This window comes from Meriones unguiculatus, chromosome 3, assembly GCF_030254825.1.
Source record: "Meriones unguiculatus strain TT.TT164.6M chromosome 3, Bangor_MerUng_6.1, whole genome shotgun sequence".
Taxonomy (NCBI): domain Eukaryota; kingdom Metazoa; phylum Chordata; class Mammalia; order Rodentia; family Muridae; genus Meriones; species Meriones unguiculatus.
The window spans coordinates 135842451-135859056 of NC_083351.1; the positions used below are offsets into that span (position 1 = coordinate 135842451).

Consider the following 16606-nt stretch of genomic DNA (forward strand, 5'->3'; position numbering starts at 1 on the left):
TGCTCACTCTGTCCCCTGGCACCTAGATCCGGGGAGTGACAATGTTTAAGAAGCGTGTGCTGGAAGGAAAAATGGATATGGGGGTGGGGCGAAGAAGAATAAGAAAGAGGAATTTTTTTTTTTTCTGTCAATTTCCACAGTTAGGGGAAGCTACTCAATAGTACTCAGTGCTGATAATGAAAGTTTGTGCTGTCAACATTGGGGGACGTTGCCCTGCAGACCCAGAAGAAAGGCAGGGAGACACCCTTCAAAAGCCAGCCTCCCTGGTGGCCCCTGAGCCAGCCAAGACCGATCCCCAAATGCCAAGACCCTCTGTACCCATGTTGGAGTATGTTTGTGTCTGTATTGGAGATCTCCAGGGAGGGGCTGCCCCACTCCCACTTGTGTACTTTGTGGTCAGGAAGTTCTTGAATCAGACAAAACCCCTGACAGGGCAGCCTGTGCTCACTTCTTCCTGCATGGCCAGTGCCAACAGGAACTGCCTGCCTTCAGTCGTTAGCCGTGTGCTTTGGCTGGAGGGTAGTCAGGATCCGGCTCTATAGTCAGAGCCTACACTCCAGAGTCCACAGCAGTGGCTCCCCTGCTGTGAAACATGGGTGTGAGACTCCGAGCTGGGATCTAACGTCTAAAAGCACCATGCTGGCTGACAAGCCATTTGTAACAGTTCCTTGTGTGGGAAGGAGCATCAGGAAGGAGAGCCCCATATTTCTGGTCTTTACAGTTCAAGGCTGTAATGAACCTCTGAATTATCCAGAATAGCCAAGGAAAAGAAAGCTTCACAACAGGGCCATTGCTCAGAGTGGGGCAGGCCCAGTGCTCATTCCTTAGTCCTCCTGCAGAAGCCACCTTAACAGGCACCTTTGGAGAGGTTTTGTGTCCCCAGTCTGGGCCTCTACTCAAAGCAGCCCCTTACCCGGAGTGTCTCAAAGGTGTCTTCAATCTCAATGATCTGCTGGATGTTGTTGGTGACGGTGGAAATGACCTTATCAATGAGATGCACCACACCGTTGGTCGCATGGTGGTCAGCTTTCAGCAGCCGGGCACAGTTAACCGTGACAATCTGGCCGAGAAGAAGCAAGGATGAGGGGGTAAAACAAGAGGAAGGCGAGACAGGAGGGGGGCCCACAGCTAGGAGAAGAATGTGTGTGGGAGGGTCTGTAGAGAAGACCCAGGAGGCAAGGGTTGTCTCATAACACAGGACAGGACCCTAGAAAGCCACACCCCAGCTGGGCCAGAGGCGGGCTTGCTGTGGACAGAGGACAGTGCTGGGAGACTGCAGATGCACCTACCCCATTGGGGTAGTGATGGATCTGGATGTCAGAGTTCTGGTACATGGAGGTGAGGGTCATGCCGTGCTTCAGCTCATCAGTCAGGACCCGCCTGTCCACCATGTGGTAGCGGAGGGCGTTGAGCAGCTCAATGTTCACGTTGCTCACGAGAGAGTCCAGCACTTCCTAGAAAGAAGGGGTGGGACAGTGAAGAGGTGGCAGCCCTGTGCTCCAGGGAGAGGCCCTGCTCCAAGGGTACCCAGACTCCTCTTCTACCAGAGGAGCCCCCTTTAGTGAGCATCCGGGGGAGGAGAAGGACGAGGGCACTGGGAGGCACCTGGAAGGCCTGCTTTAGTTTTCCCTGGGAGGTTGGGGGGGGGAGGAGGAGAGATTAAGGGAAGTGAGGTCTGACATAGCAGAAGGTTGCTATAGAATCCCACTCTGTACTCAGGCCTCAGCAGAAAGGATTCCTCTGATCAAGAGGCTCCTCTCACCGCAGGCAACGAAGACCAGGCCTCGTTGCTGGGGGCAAAGATGGTGAAGCTGCCCGGTCCCTCCATCTCCGGCCTCAGCTTCTCTGTGCGGTCTGTGTATAGCTGGGTGGTGGTGGAGCCCACAACTCCCATGGTCTCATACAGGTTCGCGAGTGGAAGAGCTGCAGAGGCAGAGGACAGACGAACATGTGTGAGGCCATCCTAGACACAGACCTGCCCTTGCTTCTTTGTCAGAGAGGACAGTGGGCACAACTGCAGAGAAAGGGGAGGAGGGATGGGAAAGCCTGTTGACGGAGGTGCTTAAAACTCACACACGTCTTAGAACTGCCCAGGAAGTCCGCTGCCTCCCTGTGTGAAGCAGCCTAATGGGTAACCCCCAAATTTCTAATTGTTTTAAGCAGAGCAGAGCAATGCTTTCGCTCCTGTGCATTTAGATAAAGCAGGTGGAGATAGGTGGGAAATTACAAGCCCGTCTTAAGGTTTCCCTAGCAATCCCCACTTGTTTCCTAACATGTTTGATACAGTGAAAGGACTATAAATCCCCCAGGTCTCGTGCGTAGTTTTCAGGACCTGCCTGCATTTGAAAAGGGCTCTCTTAGGTGGCAGCTGGAATGCTTACTTATTAGCTTTCTAAGACAGACTCATGATGTAGGCCCAGGCTGCCTTTCAACTCACAACAAGCCTCCTGACTCAGCTCCCTGAGGGTTGAGTAACAGTCGGGGCCACCGTTCACAGACTACTGTTCATATGTAAACAACCTGAAACTATCAACTGCCCATAGGCCTATCCTTACCCCATTTTATTTTTTCAACTGCCCTTCTCCTTGATCAGCAACGTCCTGGCCCTAGCAACGCTAACCACATTGTCATGATCTCGACACTAAACCAAATTGTTTTCTTTCTTAAGTTTCTTTTCGCATCTTAACTTTAAAGCTATCTTGAATCTCAAAGCTAAAGCAAAACATAAACCCTGTATGACTGCTGAGCGGCACCACAGGCATCCTGCCATCTTTGGCCCAATCCTTTGCTGCTTACGAGAAAACCCATCTAAGCATGCTGCTCTCCTGCTGCAGACACAGGTCAGGGGCCATGTTATCCTGCCTGATCCCCAGCATGGCTAAGTGCAACCTGACGGGCTAATAGGTCAGCCTTAAGCATGGTACTTCTTCCTTCTATCTTGCCCTTCTACCCACCCACCCACCCACCCACCCACCCACCCACCCACCCACAGGCAGTGCCTGGCTCACTCACCCGCTGGACAGCCTTTCTCTCCTGGGACCTTTTCATAGCCAGGGCAGCACTCATAGCTGATGACTCTGCAAAGACAGACACACGAGTAATGACGGGCTGCACACCCCTCTGCCTTTAGGATGTTCTCTGGGCAGCAATGTCACAGGGGTGGCACGAGAGACGGGCAACACGGAGAGCATCCTTCCCCAGCACAGCGCGGGCTCTGTCTGATCAGTATGAGGCACTTCTCACTCCTCAGCCTCATAGAGGCATCTGATGGTTGCCAACAGCAACAGCCAATCAGCTGGGAAACCGGGAGAAGGCAGCACTCAATAGCAGAAGCAAACTCCCCCAGCATGGACCTCCAATGGCCATGCACAGGAAACGGGAAGGATGGTGAGCTGGGAAAGGATCTAGGAGCATTACAGACTCCTCCTGCCTTGCTGGGAGCTGAGCTTACGTCACCCTTGTGGTCCCACCTCTTCTCCAGTCTCAGCAACCTTGTGTGTAAAATGCACATGTACAGGGGTAGAGGGTGTCTCTCTCCTGCTAGCTCAGGATTTGACTCAATAACCCAGTAGTCGGTATGAGCAATCACTGTGTTCTCTCAGTTTTTAGGAATCAGGTTTCAAATGAAAACAGAGTGTCTCCTGATGAAGACCTTGGTTTCTCTATTTATTCACATTAAAAACTTATTTAAAACATGTTTATGGTTTCAAACTTAAAATACCTTAACGGCTATTTACAAACTATCCCCCGCCACCCTCATCTTCAACTTTCCCATTGTCCTTCCGGGAGGAGGTAGCCAAACCCCCCAGTTTGCAAAATCCTCTGCATTTGGATGAACACAAGAGGTGCAGGGCACTCTAAAAGTGTTTGTTTAGAAAATGAAGGGTTGTCTGCTCTCCTTCCTCCAAGGAGCCCGTCACAGGACGCTTTGTGCATGTCCCAGAACAAGCTTTGGTCAACCTGGTGCTCTGCGGAAGCCTCAAGGTTTCAAACCTCAAGGTTTCAAATAGCGGTTCATGCTGCAGCTGAGGGAGCGTGAAGTGCTGTGCTGAAATCTGCCCACAGGTGCGCAGCCTCTGGCTGCCTCCCCTCCCCCAAGGCCTGCAGCCAAAAGCAAACAAGCCGGTTTCCCCCCTTTCCATAGGAGAGATTTGTCAGTCTCGTTCTTGTATTGATGACATCATTGGGAAAGAGGCAGGCAGAAGGGAAGGAATGTGGCCCTGGGGTAGGGGTGTGTGTGGAGGAGTCCGCTGGCTGGCTGTAACTAGGGTGCAGCATCTGGCTCTTGTGAATTCATTTGGAATCAGGTCAGGAAAGACTTAAGTGAAGTGAAGATGAAGCCTGATTCGTCTGTTACAGAGGGGATGGTTCAGGTCTCAGACCACCAGGGAACTTCAGGTGTCACTTGGCTAGACCAAAGACTGAGGAAGAGCGAGCTAGCCATCTTTCTGTGCCCTGCTCTCTCCACCCTCTGGCTTTCTCTTTGGAAGCCCGCCTCCCATCTGCTCCTTCTTACCTTGAATCCCTGTGCATAAGGAGCTAAACTGACACTAGGAAAAGCTGTCCATTTGAGGCGGCTCACCTTAGGGTCCCTCACAACCACTGGGGTAACAGTGGAAACCCACTTCTCTCTGTGGTCTCTGTTTTCTGGCCCACAGAGTAAAGCATAGTTAAACCAGATGATCTATGATCCCTCGGCCTCAGCATAATTATTTCTGTAACCCGAGGGACACCTAACAGCAAAGAAACATGCTCAAAGACAAGCAGCGACTGCCAACTGCCCAACTAAACCCAGGGAGCTCCCCAGGCTTCAAGCCTCCAGCACCAGGACCCTGCTCTCAGCACCTCCCCTGCCGCCCCCCCGCCACATACACACCACCCCAGATCACTTGGAGATAGGAGTTAGATTCTTAGACCCTACAGATGCCCGTAGGCTGTACTCTGACCTCTGCACTAGCATCCCTACACACACACACACACACACACACACACACACACACACACGAAAGAAGGAAGGGAGGGAGGAAGGACGGAAGGAAGGAAAAAAACAATACCAGGGTCCTGGAAGGAAGGAAGGAAGGAAGGAAGGAAGGAAGGAAGGAAGGAAGGAAGGAAGGAAGGTAAGAACAATAGCAGGGTCCTATGACTGGAGTTGGGGAGGTGGAACTAGGTAAAACCTTCACCCCAACATAGTCACTTTCCCAGCTACTCTTCCAGAAGACTCTGCTCCCCAAATTTTTAGTTTCTGAGTTCCATTCCCCCCAAACCAAAGGACAGCTGAACAGCTTGGGTGGCCTTACCAGAATTTCAGTGAAGATAAGAGAAAGCAAACTTTCCAGAGTGTATGTGTACATGTGTGTACATGTGTGTTCATGCATTCATGTGTGTAGGAGAGGGGCAGAGACTGGCATGGGGTAAGGGACAGACCCCAGCAGAACAGTCTCAGGAGAACAGGGCAACTTAGCTTAGACTAGGAAAGCAAGCTGTGGGGTCCTTGAGAACCCAGACAGGTAGGGGCATCCCTGGGGCTTTCTCCCTTCTCATCAAGGCCTTGACGATTGCTCTAAACCATGCGCATGCCTGCAAGAAGCAGACGGATTTGGTTTTGCCTCCTGGGTGTTCAAGGCCAAGTATTTTTGGTGGGTTTCCTGCGCCTGGCCCTCACAGGGTCCGGACAGTACCCACAGTACCCTGTTGTCATGCGTGGAAGGCTTCTGTACCACGCTCCTCACAGCAAAGGTTCATCTACGAAGCTGTAAAGCCTTCTCCAGCCAAAGGCTTTTTGCTCTGTAACCAAGCACAGCTCTTTGCTGGGAAGCCCTGGAGACCTTTCCTTCCTGGGTTCTCTGGAAGTCCTTCCACGTATCTCTCTGGGAGTATAGATTTAGGCCACACCCTCTATTTGAGGACGTCAGCCTCATGGACTGAGAAGGCTCTGTCATCTGCAGGTTCCTTGCTCCTAGATAACTAGCTGATCTAAGCCCTTCTCAGAACCAAGGGAGCAGAGGACAGCTGAAGATGGCTGACAGAGAAGGCAGCTATTGGGGCAATCTTGACGGGGACTTTTTGAGCTGGCAGTCTCTTCAGCAGGCTGTCCTACCCATCCTGAGCCACGCTCCTTTCTACATAGGCTCTTCCTGGAGAACGCTCAGGCTTCGTAAGCACAGAACTTAAAACTGGGAACACCTCTCTAGGATCCAACAGAAAAGGATGGAGTCTATGGGTGCCTCTCCTTGCATGCCAGTGCCCAGATGTCCCTCCACCAGGAAGGACCAGGCTGCCGGTCTCTGCATCTCGTCTCATAGCTAGATTCTGATGCAAGGCCTCTGGCTTTGGTTTGGCCACACACAGTATAGTATGTAAAAACCACAGGCCGGAATAAGCACACACTCCAGGGCAATGGCTTACCAACTACCTTGTTCCAGCTGCTCAGGACAGAATGGAAAGGAGGAGAGGTGCCTGGCTTAAAGGAGGAATGTGGGGATATAATGTTAACACAAAGTTAAAGTGTGGGGGTGCTGGGATGCCCTTCCCCACCCCGATCTGGTGTTTGCACTCTGGTTGGATGGGGAGCTGTCTCGTTAATTTCTCCCCAAATTTGTTTGCCACTGTGTTAATATAAATGTAAAACTTCCACTCTCCCAAATGTGCAGCATGGTCTGGCTGCTGCTCCAGCTGCAAGTGGCAGGACGCTGACAAGGCTGGGGAGAAGGCAGAGTGCGGAGCAGACACTGAGCTCGGCCTCCTGTGGTGGGGACTTAAGGGGTGTCACCGTGTCACTCCGCTGGGATGATCCACACGCTCATGGCATCTACCTACGGACATGCCCCAGCCTCCACTGGCTCGTTTTTCTGCATACAGGGGCTAAAGCAGTTCTTGAAATTTCCAGTAAGAAATCAGGGATTTTCCTCGCCGACTGTGCCCCAGAAAAGGCCTGTGCCGTGAAGCTTTTGGGGTCTAGTGAGGCCCGAGAAGACTTCGGACCGTGAGCTGATGGCATTTTCTGGACGGATGGGAGAGCGGTTTGGTGGCTGCTGGAGGCGGACTGTGTCCCCCAGATCCTGTGTCGATTGTCCGATGAGAGGTTTTGGTGCTTAGCCTCGAATCAGTCATCACAAGGACCACCTGTAGGCTGCCTGTAGGTGACTAGTGACTGGCCCCAACCGTGTCTCTGATGCCAAGAGGATTTGTTTCTATGATCTGGGCTGTAAAGAGAGGCCAGGGACAGCCTGCCTAGACTGTGGCATTGCTGACCCTAGCTGCCATTCTCCCTGGGAATGCTACAGAGAGACAGACCTCCCCATTTCTCAACAGAAGACTCTCAGTTGGATGTGTAGGCTTCTGGAGCCTCAGTATTCCCATCAGCAAGTGGGGTTTTCTTTTCTTTTCTCTTTTTAATAATCCCACACAACTTGGTCAGAGAATGACTGTGGGGACTGAATTGGAAAACATATGTGAAGCCCTTCAATGTGAGCTAAGTACACTGAATGGAGCTTCTAAAACAAAACAGACAAAAAGATCGCCCCACCCCGAAATGTTGAAATGGAAGCTCAGTTATAATCTAATATAACAACCATAGCTTCATTAAAACCCTACATGAGACCACAGATCAAATCACATTGTGATAACTATAAAAACAGCTGCAAGGGCTGCTATTAGTTTGCTGTGACAGATTACTGCAAACTCGATGGTTTAAAATATTGCAAATTTATTGTGTTATAATTCTGAAGGTTAGAGACAGAAAATAAACCTCCTGGGTCTAATATCCAAGGCCACATTCCTTTCAGAAGCTGTGAAGACAGTCCCCTCTTTGCCCTTCAGCTTCTGGAGGCTGCTGTATTCCTCAGCCTGTGATGGACTCCGTCTACCTTTGGATTTCGGCAGCATGCCCCTTTCTCTCTGACTCTAACTCTACTGTCCCCTCCCCCATTTACAAGGACCCTTCCAATTCCACCAGACTTAATTCGGATTGACACCGCAGCCACTTCTGTGATGTCCCCTTTTCTCCACATAAGGGAACATCTTTACTGGCTCCAGATTGGGATGTGAGCATCTTTGGAGGATCATTACCTCACACAGTACAACAGAACAAAATTCCACACCAGTTAAGCAGACCCCTAGTTTATAGACTGGTTTACATCTAGACTTTTTAGAAAGCGCTGCCCCTCTAGGTGCCTGGTGTATGCTCAGTCTCTGTTATCTTAGAGCAGGTTATGGCTGGGGACAGGAAATATGCATGGGCGTGGTCTGGGGACCCTACAGTCAGCTCTGACCACCCTCTTCTGGGACCAAAGTGAAGGGACGTGTGGGAGGGAGAAAAGGGATGGCTTCTGTCTTTGCGCCACAACGACTTTTACAAGAAGTAGACCTCCTAGCTGATGGGACAGTTCCAGCATGCCCCAGCTGGCTTCAGATGTCGGATCTCTGCCAGCGCAGTGCTGAGGAACTACTGCTGTGTGGCAGAAGGTCAGGCAATACCAGATGCTGGAGAAACGGGAGTGTCCTGCCAGTTCATCTTGGCACGAGAAAATGGCTTCCCATCTGCGAATCATGCTGCCAGGGGAACAATTCAAAAGCTTTGGGATGGCTTGCTATCACCCACCTCTGCTAGCTTCCACACTGATCCTTCTGCACCACCTTCAACCATGGCTGTGACATCCCGCTGATGTCAGCTTCAATCTGTCCACCTCCCACCATCCTCACATAAGAGGTCTGCGGAGAAGCAGCCGGGCTCCTCTCTAGAGCCACACATAAAAACTTTATGGTTCCCTATCAAACCAGAGCTTGAAATCACAGAGCGGGCTGCGGGCTGTCACCCTCGACTCTCTTTGCCTGACTAGCTATTGTGTCGCTCCTCTACTGCACGGCTATAAAGTAAAAGCCGAAGTGAATTTCCAAGTGATAGAATTCACCCAGGCCACCACACCAGCATCCTCTGCCAACCATGTCCTTCGGTAAATCAGCACGACACAGTTTGGTGCTTTGACACACAGCACCCGAGGCGCAGCTGCTCTTTTCTCCCAGGAGATGCAGACAGCTACTGTGAGAAGTCCCAGTGGCTTCCCAACTAAGGACCACGCTGAGTGTGGTAGGGTTACCTTCTGCCCTCCAGAAGACAGCACCAAGAGCCGCACGCACACGGATAAGGGGTTCCAGGCTCCAGACACACTAGGCCTGTTCTGTATCTCTGGTCAGCTCACGTGACAAGATCTTTACCTCCATGCTTGGTGCTTACTGTCTGTCCTCAGGCCCCTTGAAGATCCAGCCCCTCTCACCCCAGAACCTACTTCTGAGGTAGCCCCCACCCCACCCCCGACATCTTGCTGAGAAAATGCCAGTGCCCATGCTGGCTTGTAAGACAGCCCCCTGCTCCAAACACTACACTTCCATCCCCCAGTCACCATCCAAGGCACCCTAGGCACCTCTAGGAACCCAGCCTCCCAGGGTGACATCAACTCCAGCCTCTATGGCTCCCACCTAGCACTTATTGTGGTCACATGGTCCTCAGAAGGCAGCTCCCTTCGGGACCTCTCTCTTCTGCACGAGGCTGTCCTGTGAAGCTCAGCCCTGTAGCACCACACAGATGCGTTCCGTCTTTCCCTCTTCCCCTCTCTTTGTCCCCTGGGTCTCTTCCAAGTCAGCTCCACCTTCCTGAGGCCAAGGCCGCACGTGATGTTCCATCTGGCATCGTAAAGTTTGTTTTGTTTTTTTAATCGACTCGTGTTTTCTTCTGCTCACTTCCTCTTTTATTGAGGCTTCCCAAAGCAGCAGCACACTCAGGAGTTGGATGTGAATCTTTTCCTCTTAGCTTTGGGAGTTACGTCAAAGTCTGGACGGCCTTGGGCCTTGACTGACCCACTGCAAACATCATTCTCCCACCCACAACCCCATACATCTTCCTCTTCCTGGAGCTGGTGGTTACCCTGCCTCTCCACTCACTGGCGTGAGAGGGCTGTCCCACTCGCTACACCCCGTGGCTTGTACCTCATCCTGTCACATGGAGAAGAGACACAGGTAGGAGGAGTCAATGAGCAAACACAACTCACTGTCAACATTGTGTGTCTAAAAACTCTCAAGGGATGCCCTAAGATATCATGACTTCCTCAGTCAAATGCTATAAGCCAGGGCTATCTGAAACAGCATGGCAAGTGCCACCCTGTGGCCAGCTTGCTTACAGGAGTTCTGTAAAACCTGAGGCTCTGACATGGAGATCTGCTGCTTGGCACCAGCACTTTAGTCATCTTCCAAGAAGCAATTACGATGGGCCTGACTTCACGTTTAATTAAGCAATTAGCGCTTGAGGAGATCGGGTATGCCTATGAGTGTGCCCGTCAGTACTGGAGGTATTGTTTTTTAAGACTTGGGTGTCCAGCAAGGATGTTCCATACAATTTGCATAATCTCTTTTCTTTCTAAAGAACAAAAATCTCTGCTGAGTATCTGTTCTTGGAACTCGGGAGGTGTCCCAATCACCCCCCTCTCAGAGGCGAGGCTGTCCATCAGGTAGGAGCTGCAGCCATAGGCAGAGGTCTTGCTCTGCTCTGCTCTGCTCTGCGAAACTAGGATCAAAAACTGCCTAACATGATCCGAGCCACACACTGCATTTCCCTCCTCTTGGCTGGAGATGGTTGCTTGAAAGTGTAAGGAATACATTTTAGACAGTGCCTCAAACTGGGACAAGTTCAGGGAAATCTTCCCATTTTGTGGAAAAGGGGAAGGTGAGGCCCCCCCAAGTAGCTCTGGAGGGTTTGCCTGGCACAGCCTCCCTTCTCAGCTCTGAGATCTGTTAATTGTCAGTACCAAAACCGACTAGGTTTCCCAGAGTTCTGTTAGAACATGTGTTCAACTGCTTCTACCAGGCAGGCAGACAGTAAGGGCAAAGTCCGTCTCCCTCCAGGAAGAGGGGCACCCCCGAGGCCTACTGTGACCATCACACTCTGTGGGCACACCCTTTCTTCTGTATGTATGGACCTCATTTGCACACTCTGGAGTTGTAGTTACCATTAGCAGGCACCATATTCCTTCTTTTATGTATCTTACCCAATTCAACCCTCACTAGAACAGCACGTGCTTCTGCTGCGTCCATTTTGCACCCAAGACAACAGAGGATACAAATGATGGACCATCCCCAAGTAAGCCACAGAGCCAGGATCTGAGTTTGGGGCTGATCCTGTGTCTTAATTCGCCATGCTGCTTCCTTGTGTGCAAATTTCTAGCCATTCAGACTTTTTGAAGTGCTTACCCCAAGGTAAACCCTTGCTCAGCAAGAGCAACCTTTGAGAAAAGTTCACTAAAGGCTTTTCATTCCCAGAGTCACATAGCTCCTCCGAGTAGTTGTATCATTTAGTGAAGACTGAAACAGGCATGCACGCCATGCTCCTTGCAACCCCAAAATGCCCTAATAGACATACCAAGTCTTGTCAGCAGCCCTAAAAATCTAAAACGAAGTCGACCAGCTTCTCAAAATGTCATGCCCCACACACATTCCCTGACACGTCTGCCCATGTGTCTCCCCCCCTCCTTGGTAAGTCTGGCCGTTTCTGGAGCTGGCCAGAACAGGGCACCTGTGGCTGACTCACACACACACACATGGTGTGGCCTCCTTGGCAGCTGGTGGTCTCAGGTGGCTACTCACGTGGACTTGCCGCAGATCTTTCTCTGGTACCATTGCTTGCAGTTGGTGAAGTATTTCTTGTTGGTACCAATGACCTTCTGCACAGCACACACATTGGGTCTAGAAACAAAAGCAACAGTGTTAGTGAGACGGTCAGCAAGGCAGTCTACACCGAGGCCTAGAGAGAGAGGAGATACAGCCATTTTGGTGCAGTGGGGGTAAATTTGGCACAGACGCTGTACATCTTCCATCCCCTGTCCCCATAAAATCCTCTTCTCAAACATATTCTTCAAGTCCTATTAAGTGTAAGTGAAAGCACCTTAAAGGTTCAGGTTACAGACTGAGAAAATGAGTAAGACCCAAGCGACATCGCTGAGACCTGCCAGCCTTCCTCTACCGGTACCTGCCCTGAGCACAGAGTTGGCATCCCAGTGTGTGCCACGGGTCCTGTTGTCAAGAGCGGAAGGCCTCCAGCACTTCTCAGCCAGCTCCACAGACATGCCCTGCATGTCTAGACCAGCTGCCTGGCTCCAGGGGCGGCACTCTGGAGTATCCACCCTGCAAAACCGGGGTGCCTGGCCAGTTGCTGTCAGGGATGACTGCGAGGGCTCTGCCACTTAACTCTCTGCTGCCCATCGCTCAGGGCTGCTCCCCCACTCCCCCTACCCCAGAAGCTTCCTTCCTTATTCTAACCTGGGGTGCAGGCCTTATTTTGTGCTGGGTACCAAGAGGACCCCGTGACTGATACGTCATGGACGTTCCCTCTCCCCAGCTACCCTCAAAAGAACCGTAAAGCCAAGAGCTCTTGGTCTGGGTAGGGTCAGTGGGGACCAGGCTCGTTGGAAATGGTTTATAACAATTTAGTTTTAAAAAAGCTTCAATAACTCTGGCAAAGCAGAAGCAAACGCTGAGAAGGCTTTTCTAGAGTTGGAGAATGCTGTTTGAACGTATCTTCTTCCACTGAGTAAACCAGCATGGTGCTCAGGTCAGGTGATGGGGGTCCTCCTTTGGAGCTCCCAGGGCAAGGGAGCAGCCATGCTGTGTGGTGACAATGGTGAGGCTCTTCCTGAGCAGGCAGCAGGAGGCATCTGACGGAATCAGAAGTCAGAAAGGTAAAGAAACCAGACTGAGTGTGTTCACGAGATGTCCATGTTCACATAGCTTCAGGTGCACTCAAATGTGGGCAGTTTCTTCCACGGCAGTTCTCAACACTTTAAAAATGCAATGCAGAGGCAGGAGGATTGCTCTGAGTTCTAAGCAGCAAACCTGGGCTACATAGTGAGTTTGAAGGCAGTCTGGACTTTGATTAAACTAACTAACTAACTAACTAACTAACTAACTAACTAACTAACTAACTAACTAACTAACTATCGATTCCATAGACCCCTTTGATGAGCACAGTAATTGGGGGGCATCTATGGCTGCTGCCTTACCACTTGGGCAGCGTCTGCAGTTGGGTGCTTGTGTGGTTGTTCATTCTGACCCTTTACTTCTCCCGGTTTCTTTTTCCATTGAAGAATACCTCTGCTTTCTGTAGTTGCTCACTAGTAAGTGAACAGAGCAGGTGTGATATCAGGGAAGTGACGAGGCGAGAAGGGTCAGGCTTGACAGATGACAGCCAATCCTAGCCGGGTCCCACCAGGTGCTCAGAGGCTCTGCAGCCAGCCATCCACGAGGTTCACAGTCCTTGAATAACCCCCCACCCCCCCACCCTCCAGCCCCAAATCATCCTCACTGCTGCACAATCCCAGAAGTTCTCCTGTCCAACTGAGCAGGAAATAATTACTGTGGATGAATTCCCTACAGCTCTCCATGGGCGGCCGGCAGCTCTTCAGCAAGTCTCTGTGGATTTGGCTCCGGCATTCCTCTCCTGCGCAGAGTGAGTTTCCACTGTTCCTGCCCCTGAGACGGGAGCAGAAGCTGGGGGTGGGGGTAAGCTGTGTCCACAGGAAATCTATGCTGAAATGTAATTGAAACGAGCAGGCCATTTCTGGGCTTCTGCCGTGAGAGAAGCAACTCCACAGTCTGACTCGCATCTGAAAACCACGAGCTTCCAAAACTTCCATCCAGTTTCTCCTCGTAAGGCTGTTCATGGTGTGGCTGCTCTTTTCACTCCGTTTGCACCGGTTCACGATCCTCCAATAGCAACACAGACACAGCTGAGAGCCGATGGATCGCCCAGCAACCCCTATCCTCAACTACCAGCTTTCTCATTTTCATCCTAAGCATCATTTTCACCCTCTGTAAAACAGGGGCTCTCACTATGCTGGGGGTGTGGGAAGGTGAATGCACATGGCTTGGTGGGTGACTGTGCGCTATCGCCCAGGGGCTAGGTGCAATGGCACTTCCTTCCCTTGTGGAACACCCCACGATCCCTTAACTTCCCATTTCTCCAGCTCTCACTTTGAATAAAGGGTTGGAACTGAAACAAGGTTATCCATCTGCCCAGGGTGCCACACCCATGCGTGCAAGGCCAGGCGGTCCCGTGGTTCTTCAGGGACAGTTAGATCACAGTAAACGCAGCTACGCCTGCAACCATGTGCCATGGCCTGTGTACCGGGACTTCCACCGTCTCTTGGGGGAGGGGGTGCTGCTGCTGCAGTCTTTCTCCTAATTTGATTTTGAGATGGGGTCTCCTTAAATTGCCCACCTCTTGCCCCAGTCTCAGGAGTAGCTGGGATTAGAGGCGTGCGTCACCCTGCTCAGCGCACGTCATCTCCTGATGGCTCAGCTCGGCACAGATTCCTTGCTACATGATTTCCAGAGAAGCACAGGGGATACCCCAGAGAAGCTAGGGTAATCATCTACTTGTTTTGTGTTTGGTAGGGAGCACGTGCCACAGTGAGCATGGGGATGATTTTGGGAGGTTGGCTTTCTTACTCCATGGGGGTCATCAGGCCCAGCAGCAGGGCCCTTAGCTCCGGGGGCCACCTCACTTGTCCACAGCCAGAGTCTTTTTTTTCAAAGCTCCGGTTTTCCTGATAATCAGCGTCCTGGGCTCTGGAGGGAAGGAGGCCTGCCTCGGAGATAGCTCTTACATGGTATCATTAGAGACCTTTTACTGTCGCTGTGGCATTGCTGCTCTGGGTGACAACACTGCAGCATGCACTGTGGAGACCTTGTTAGTTGCTAATAGGAAGGATGGACAAAACCCTCGAAACTGAATACAACGTGCAAGAACGGCAGCAGGACCGAAGGTGACCCCGGCAAGGATGATAGATGCTCCGCTTGTATCATTGTTCGGCTTTGAGACTTCAAATCTGCATTTTTCTAATCCACCCTCTCAACCTTCCAAAGGAAAAAAATGACCCCAGGACCTTTCCATCACCGTACTTCTTTCAGGAGGGTGTGATGGTGAGTCATGGCCTGGCTTGGCTCTGTTCTGCTTATTGGCCAGTCCTGCCCCCAGCAGCTTCCTGCCCCCCAAATACGGAGCACCTGGGAGGCTACAAGAGATCCGAAAGCTGTATGCAGTAGAAGGGTAACTGCTCCTTTAAAATAGCAGCCTGTACGCAAGTTCAGAGCATACTCAGTATTGAGGGGTGCAGTTTTGTCTGGGTCTACAGACAGCCCTCACTAGCTACATGGCTTTCTTTCTTTTTTTTTTTTTTTTTTTTTTTTTCTTTAGATCTGAATACAGATCTGGCTCGTCTCATGGAGAGTTCGGCACAGCCTGGAGTGTGAACAGCAGGGTCATCTCGGCCTCCCCTCAAGCCATGACTCCACTCTCTCCATAGTGTCCCCTAGTAGCGGTGCACCCAGGTAGACTGGAGTGCAGCGAAGCCCGGCTGTGGTTGAAGCAGGCATGACCTGGTTGTGTGGAGAAAGGCCGTGGAGACTGTGTCTGTGCCAGGCTCTTCAGCAGGGCAAACCCTTGGCCAGAGTGTGTCTCCTAAAGCCTACACATCTGCAGCATCACAGAGGACTACCTGAAGCACGGACGGCCCACGAAAGCTGGCGGTCCCTTTAAGACAAATCCCAGTCCTGACTCCAGGGCATACAGCTGCACAGGCTGGTGCCTTCCTGATCTGTCCAACGCGTCTAAAGGGTGGTGAATTCGCCTGCTCTTCATCTGTGGCCAGAACGCACTGTTGGTGTTTAGAGCACCCAGGGTCCTGCCACCTGGTGTTTCCAGTCTCACTCCTGGAGTCCCTGAACAGTGACCTGCCTGAGCTTCCGTCTATGGTGTGTACCGTCTCAGGCTGGTGGTGATTCTGCACGGAGAGCGGCCAACGCCCCCTTCTACCTAGAGTCAGGAGAAGAGACTGAAACCCCTAGGCTGTTTCATGCACTTTGGGAGGACTCTGTGGTCCCTGGGCCAGTTCTGCAACCCTTTGGCCACAAAGCATTCGGTGGGGGTCCCGCATCTCATCACCCTACAGTCCCTCCCTCCGTGCAGGGTTGGTCTCTTTGTGCACTGGCTGGCTTTCCTTAGGACTTTGTCCACTGAGCCCTTGGCAACGATGATATCCCCAGCGGGGTGCACCAGCGGCAGCTCAGTGCCTATGCCTGTACCGCCCACCACAGAAAGGCTGGGACTTACCCGTGTTGGCGGCCCCGGAGCCGGCTGTGCTGCAGCACCAGCTGGTAGGGCGACTTGGCAGGGCCCGCAAGGATCCCAGCGGGACCCAGAGCCAGTGCCAGAGTGAGGGTCAGCAGCCGCACGAGGAGCGCCATGGAGCTGGAGCACCCGCGGACCCACGATGAAAGCTAACTCCAGCGGCACTTGGCGAAGTGAGAGCCACCGGGTAGCGAGCCCTGGGTTTAGTAGCGGGAGGGAGGGAGCGGCTGAGGGAGGGGAAGGGCTGCTGGCGCCTCCCAGCCAAGCCACTACTAAGCACCCGCGCCCTCCTGCGCGCCCAGCCTGCTCACACACCCTCCTCCCACTTTGTGCGGGTGAAAAGGAAAGCGCTCTCAAGTTTGACTCTTTCTTTAGGTGTTCGTGCCTGGAGCCCAGAGAATCCTCGGTTCCAGACTGCTGGAAGCCAGAGCG

General features: G+C 52.0%; 1 protein-coding gene across 1 annotated transcript in view; it reads right to left on the minus strand.

Moving 5' to 3' along the window:
* Nucleotides 1-16375, minus strand: part of Tgfbi (transforming growth factor beta induced) — a 29000-nt gene extending 12625 nt beyond the window's left edge. Inside the window, exons 1-6 of the mRNA XM_021651202.2 lie at nt 16157-16375; nt 11635-11733; nt 3013-3077; nt 1763-1923; nt 1290-1454; nt 914-1060 (exon numbers count right to left, since the gene is read on the minus strand). Coding sequence (XP_021506877.1) covers nt 914-1060; nt 1290-1454; nt 1763-1923; nt 3013-3077; nt 11635-11733; nt 16157-16290 — 771 coding nt within the window. The 5' untranslated portion in view covers nt 16291-16375. The remainder of the gene's footprint in view (nt 1-913; nt 1061-1289; nt 1455-1762; nt 1924-3012; nt 3078-11634; nt 11734-16156) is intronic.
* Between the last annotated feature and the right edge of the window lie 231 nt (nt 16376-16606).